Genomic DNA, 5,920 nt, shown 5'->3' on the forward strand with positions numbered 1-5,920 from the left:
TGCCCAGAGTTGTCAGATAATGCCACCACCAGCTGTGTTAAGAAAAATATTTGCCTATGCCTCCACCTTTTGAATCAAACACTCTTTAGTTGAGGATAAACCACACTTTATTAGTTTATCCTGACATTGATTTATGTCGTTGATTTATGACTCAGTTTGCAAAAAGTTATATTCATTCCATAAAAACAGACATTAGATAACTATCAACTTCATGTCTGGCCATATACAAAACAAGCAATTTTGTGCATATATACAATGTGAAAAAGAAAATCATTAATGAACTTTTTCCAAAAACATATTTACCCGTGAATACATAGTCGTGACATGGACAAGTGCATTATAAATAAAGCATTACATGGAAAAAGGATCTGTGTGTGCCGGTCAGCAGATAGACTGATGAGCAGTGATCAACGCTCGCTTTCAAGCAGTGAGAAAACGGGTAAACGACAAAACGAAGGACCAGCTATCATGGGAGAAGAATTTTTCCGCATGACCGAAGTCATTTAGAAGAATACAACGAATCCAAAACTTGATTTTTTCATGACACCGGCACACTAGACGATGGGTCAGCGACCTCGAAGGTCATACCATTCGGCATAGACGATCTTCCACAAAAATAGGAGCAACTTTGGGCAATATTTGAACACTGGAAGTTTCCATGGACTAGAATTACACCGCCCTGATGAGATTCCTGTAAATTGTGTAACAGGACTCGAAACGCGTCGGCATCTTTGATATAACTTTTCTGACACTTAGACCTATGTGCTGGATGCATAAATGGGCATTGGTTCCTGAATTATAACGTAACTATTGGTTCAGGATTAGGGAGTTGATTATGCAAAAATGATTTGAAAAGAAATTTTTTTCTTTATTTCTCTCCCTTTGATTGTGATCCTTTTTCCATGTAATGCTTTATTTATAATGCACTTGTCCATGTCACGACTATGTATTCACGGGTAAATATGTTTTTGGAAAAAGTTCATTAATGATTTTCTTTTTCACATTGTATATATGCACAAAATTGCTTGTTTTGTATATGGCCAGACATGAAGTTGATAGTTATCTAATGTCTGTTTTTATGGAATGAATATAACTTTTTGCAAACTGAGTCATAAATCAACGACATAAATCAATGTCAGGATAAACTAATAAAGTGTGGTTTATCCTCAACTAAAGAGTGTTTGATTCAAAAGGTGGAGGCATAGGCAAATATTTTTCTTATCACAATTTGTGGCCCTGCCTACCCTCCCTCCCATTGGGCCCAGCCACCCTTGTTGGTTCAGACCACCAGCTGTGTGGCATACGCGTAATATACCACAGCTAATCCTAATGTAAAGCAGCGAGTCGATATTTCTGGATTCTAAGAGCTGAATTCTTTACTGCTCAAGATTCAATCTTTACCTAATCGTCAAGCTTTCAGAAACCTATTAAGAATTAAACTTTTCAACTGCTTTCTCTCTGATCAATAATTCAGCCATCATGCACGGATTCTGTCCTTTCACCAGATAGGAGTTGGTTGGTTGATTCTCCGTAAATAAGAAAGGTCTAAAATATATTCATATACAATTAATCTGGCCGTGAATCATTTACAATCAGTGGTGTGCCAGCAAATTTCCTAAGGCTCCAGCTTGATATCGGACACCTCTGGGGAAGTGCCACTATGGTGGGTGCACTAACAGATGCATGTGATAATTGAAATGAGCATCATTTGTCCTGTGTCAGGGCTTCAGATGTAAATGTTATGCACTGCAAGCATGATCTCTCACAGTTACAGGTCACAATTTCCTACTTTTACTTCTTCTGCCTTTGTACGTTGTTCTCTAGCAGCTGTCATTGAACTGGTTGTTGCACAAAAGGACCAAACACTAAAATCAGCTAGAAATATTCTCCACTCTGCGCTTGTTAAACGTATTCAAGTGTGTTGAGTTTATAGGTTTTATCACTAATCCCTGTAGTTTGCTGAAAATCCTTCCCACAACTACTTCCAAATCCACTGCAATGGTATGGTTTCTCCCCTGTGTGTGTTTGCTGATGTCTTCATAGAATTGATAATCAACTAAAACTCTTTGCGCTTTCAGTGCACTTGAATGGCTTTTCCCCTAAGTGTGTTTGCTGATGATTTCTTAATGTTGAAGGGTCACTAAAACTACTTCCAGATTCACTGCAGTGGTAGGGTCTTTCACCTGTGTGTGTATGCTGTCTTTGCGGAGCTGCTAATCGTCTACAGCTATTCACACATTTAGGTCACCTGAATAGATTTTCCCCGAATTGTGTTCGCAGATGAATTTTTAATGTTGAAGGGTCACTAAAACTACATCGACATTAAATGCAATTATATGGGTTTTCACAAATATGTGTTTGCTGATGTCTATGTAGGTTTTCGACTAAAGCTCTTCACACATTCACTGCACTTAAATAGCTTTTAAACGGTGTGGGTTCGTTGATGACGTTGTAGCTGTGATAAACAATTAAAGCACTTTGCACATTCACTGCACTTGAATGGCTTTTCCCCAGTGTGTGTTCGCTGATGTATTTGGAGATGTGATAACTGACTGAAGCTCTTCACACATTCACTGCACTTGAACGGTTTTTCCCCTGTGTGTGTTCGCTGATGTCTCCTGAGATGTGAGGAATCAGTAAAACTACTTCCGCATTCACTGCACATGTATGGTTTTTCCCCAGTGTGTGTTCGCTGGTGGCTCCGGAGGGTTGATAAATGACTGAATTCCTTCACACATTCAGTGCAATGGTATGGTTTTTCCCCTGTGTGTATTCGCTGGTGGCTACGGAGGGTTGATAACTGACTGAATTTCTTCACACATTCATTGCAATGGTATGGTTTTTCCCCAGTGTGTGTTCGATTATGTTTTTGTAGGTCTAATAACCGACTGAAGTTCTTCACACATTCACTGCACTGGAATGGTTTTTCCCCTGTGTGTGTTCGCTGATGACTCCTGAGATTTGAGGAATAACTAAAACTACTTCCACATTCACTGCAATTGTATGGTTTTTCCCCAGTATGTGTCCGCTGATGTGATTGGAGATGTGATAACCGACAGAAGCTCTTCACACATTCACTGCACTGGAATGGCTTTTCCCCTGTGTGTGTTCGCTGATGAATCCTGAGATTTGAGGAATCACTAAAACTACTTCCGCATTCATTGCAATGGAATGCTTTTTCCGTAGTGTGTGTTCGCTGATGTCTTTGGAGTTGTGATAACTGACTGAAGCTCTTCACACATACAATGCAATGGTACGGTTTTTCTCCTGTGTGTGTTCGCTGATGATCTTTTAGAAGTCCTAATTGACTAAAGTTCTTCACACATTCATTGCTGTTGCACGTTGCTTCTCCGATGTGTATTTGCTGATGGCTCTTTAATAGTGGTGACAAACTAAAGCTTTTGCTACATGTGTATGATTCATCTTTCTTGGTTAGTGTCTCTGGGTCGGGTTTAAATTTGTCTGCATCCCATGACTGCGTTTCCTGACGAGCCAACATGGTTTATAAAGCACTTGTGTTATTCTCACATTCCCTGTATGTGTGTGGTATTTTGGATGCTTGATTTCAGATTTCACACTGAAATACAAAACTCACCCACTACATATATTATAATTGTGGCAAGTAAAGCTTATTTGTAGGTGGTTATGTCTTTAGATTACATAATGGTTTTGCATGTTTATGAGTGAAGATTAGTCTTCCTTCACGTCGATGCGAATTGGGACAGCCTGTTGTAGATCAGAGACCCTCTCTTTCCTTTACCCTTCAGTTTTCTGGCTCCACTCCATTGTGCTTTTCTCTTGCTCCTGTGGTTTGGCCAGAAAAAGGTTACAATATATCTAGCGCACTGAATGGTGGTCTGCCATCATTACAGGAAGCAGAGCAATGCTGTATCCACCTCATGCCGAACACATGATCAAAGCTGGTGGTGGAGGCCTGTTTATTCAGGAGGTGGTTTGTCAGTGTTGTTGCCTTAATTTTCTAGAGGTCATTTCTTAGTCCTGTTGCGTGGAGGTGCACAGCTCAGACTCTTAGATCCACTGATATGCTCTTGACGGCTTCTTCCAGGATCTATCAGTTTATGTTCAGGTTCCTCAGTTTCTGACTGTGCAGATCTTTTCCTGAATATTGGAGATCATTTTTTCTAACCACTTTTTTTTTTTTAGATTTGCGCGATTAATGTCATTATTCACAATCATTTGTGCATTCAAGGCTGGTTTCCTATTGGATGTAAAGAGATTTAAAATCATTGAATGGAAATGTAAGAGAATGTGAATACACAATATTTAACAAGTTGTAAAATACATCTCTTCTTTACCATTTTTAAAAGTTACCAAGGGCTATTTCACCATACACAGCTATTTAACTAAATCGTCCATTGAACATGTGACTCTTACCTAATTCAGAAAAGGAGGTGATTTTCCAGTGTTCACAGAGTAACTTAGTACAGAAAGAGCACTCATGGAGCGCCCTCTTGCTAGAAATACAGCTTTAGGAAGATGCACACGGCCAAGATTTCATTTAAACAAGAAGGGATTGTGGAAAAAGGGATGGCTCAGGGTGTGTTGCTGTCACTTCAGTTTCAGGAAGTGTATAACAACAGTAACCCTTTCATGAACTACATGACAAAGAAAACTCTTCATAAAGTATATAATAAAGGAAACGCTTCAGGAAGTATATTATTATTGGCAGAATCAATTAGGCGAACCAGAACTTGATATTCATGATACTATATTGATGGCCAAAGAGGTCTGTTTATCAGCTAATTTAAAGTCTCAAGTTTATAAGACAGTGTTTAGACTTTATTATACTCCTAAAAAGATGGCAACTTGGGGCCCTTTATATGATGGTAAATGCTTCCGTTGTGGCAGGGCGGAATCAGATATATTGCATCTTTGTTTTAGTTGCCCTAAACTAGCGCACTTTCTAACTAGTATAGAAAGTTTTCTCTCCATGGTTCTTCATAATTCGGTCAAACTATCTCCCACTCTTATGGTATTAGGAAGGGGACAAGCTGTTGGAAAGGGCACAGTACTTGGTAAACATAAATACTTTTTTTTTCTAGCCACTACTGTAGCGCGTTTATGTATTGCAATTGAATGGCTACAACCGGATGCACCAACATTTGAATTTTGGAGAGCAAAACTATATAATATATATGAAATAGAATGGAGTTTGTATGCATTAAAAGGCGCTAGGAAAAAACAATTAGGCTTGTTAATTTGGGCTTCCATTAAAGAGCATCTGGAGGAGATATGATTGAGAAATATTATCGATTGCTCAAATGTTAAGAACTGGCTGATTTTTTTTTTCTCTGTGTTATATTGTATGTATAATAATTCTAGGAATTTAACTGGTTTTGTCACTTGATACAACCGTGGAAATAAAAATATTTTTTAAAAAAAGGAAGTATATAATAAAGGTAACTCTTCAGGAAGTATATAATCAAGGTTACGCTTAGGAAGTATATAACAAATGTAGCTCCATTCACACTCCTCTTGACAATACTTTCCAGTTCACACTAGAGCAGCTGAAGTTCCAACTCCTGTCTTTACTTTTCTGTTTGTTAAGTTATCTTTGCCACATTCCTAGGGATGGTTCAAGCATTTGTTGGAAGATTGCAGCATTTAATATAGAGATTCCAACACAGGCAGTAATATACCTGCGATATCTTTTTTGTCTTTTTCTATCTTACCATGGTTTCTGACAATGTTTTGCGTTTGGTGCCAGCATGCTACTCTGTGGGTGGATGGAGCATTGGCAGAGTGGGACAAGATGCCTGTTGCTTGAGGGTGAGTGCAGCATTTACACCGCTGTACATTTCTTACATTCAGCTTTACCTTACTCCCCATTCATCACCTTCCATACTCCCTTATGACTGTGTACTCGCTCAGCAGGGTTCATTGACAGATAAAGCAGGGG

At 38.9% G+C, this 5,920-nt stretch overlaps 1 protein-coding gene across 1 annotated transcript; it reads right to left on the minus strand.

Annotated features, from left to right (window-relative positions):
• Window positions 1-2,422: 2,422 nt before the first annotated feature.
• On the minus strand, window positions 2,423-3,499 carry LOC144758282 (uncharacterized). Its single transcript, XM_078646420.1, has one exon. The coding sequence runs from the start codon at window positions 3,497-3,499 to the stop codon at window positions 2,423-2,425; it is 1,077 nt and encodes a 358-aa protein (XP_078502546.1).
• Window positions 3,500-5,920: the final 2,421 nt, after the last annotated feature.

The sequence above is a fragment of the Lissotriton helveticus genome, chromosome 1_1, assembly GCF_964261635.1.
Source record: "Lissotriton helveticus chromosome 1_1, aLisHel1.1, whole genome shotgun sequence".
Taxonomy (NCBI): Eukaryota; Metazoa; Chordata; class Amphibia; order Caudata; family Salamandridae; genus Lissotriton; species Lissotriton helveticus.

What these genes read in the sequence shown, in the direction of transcription:
- LOC144758282 (XM_078646420.1), bottom strand. Translation starts at nt 3,499, where the DNA reads ATGTTGGCTCGTCAGGAAACGCAGTCATGGGATGCAGACAAATTTAAA.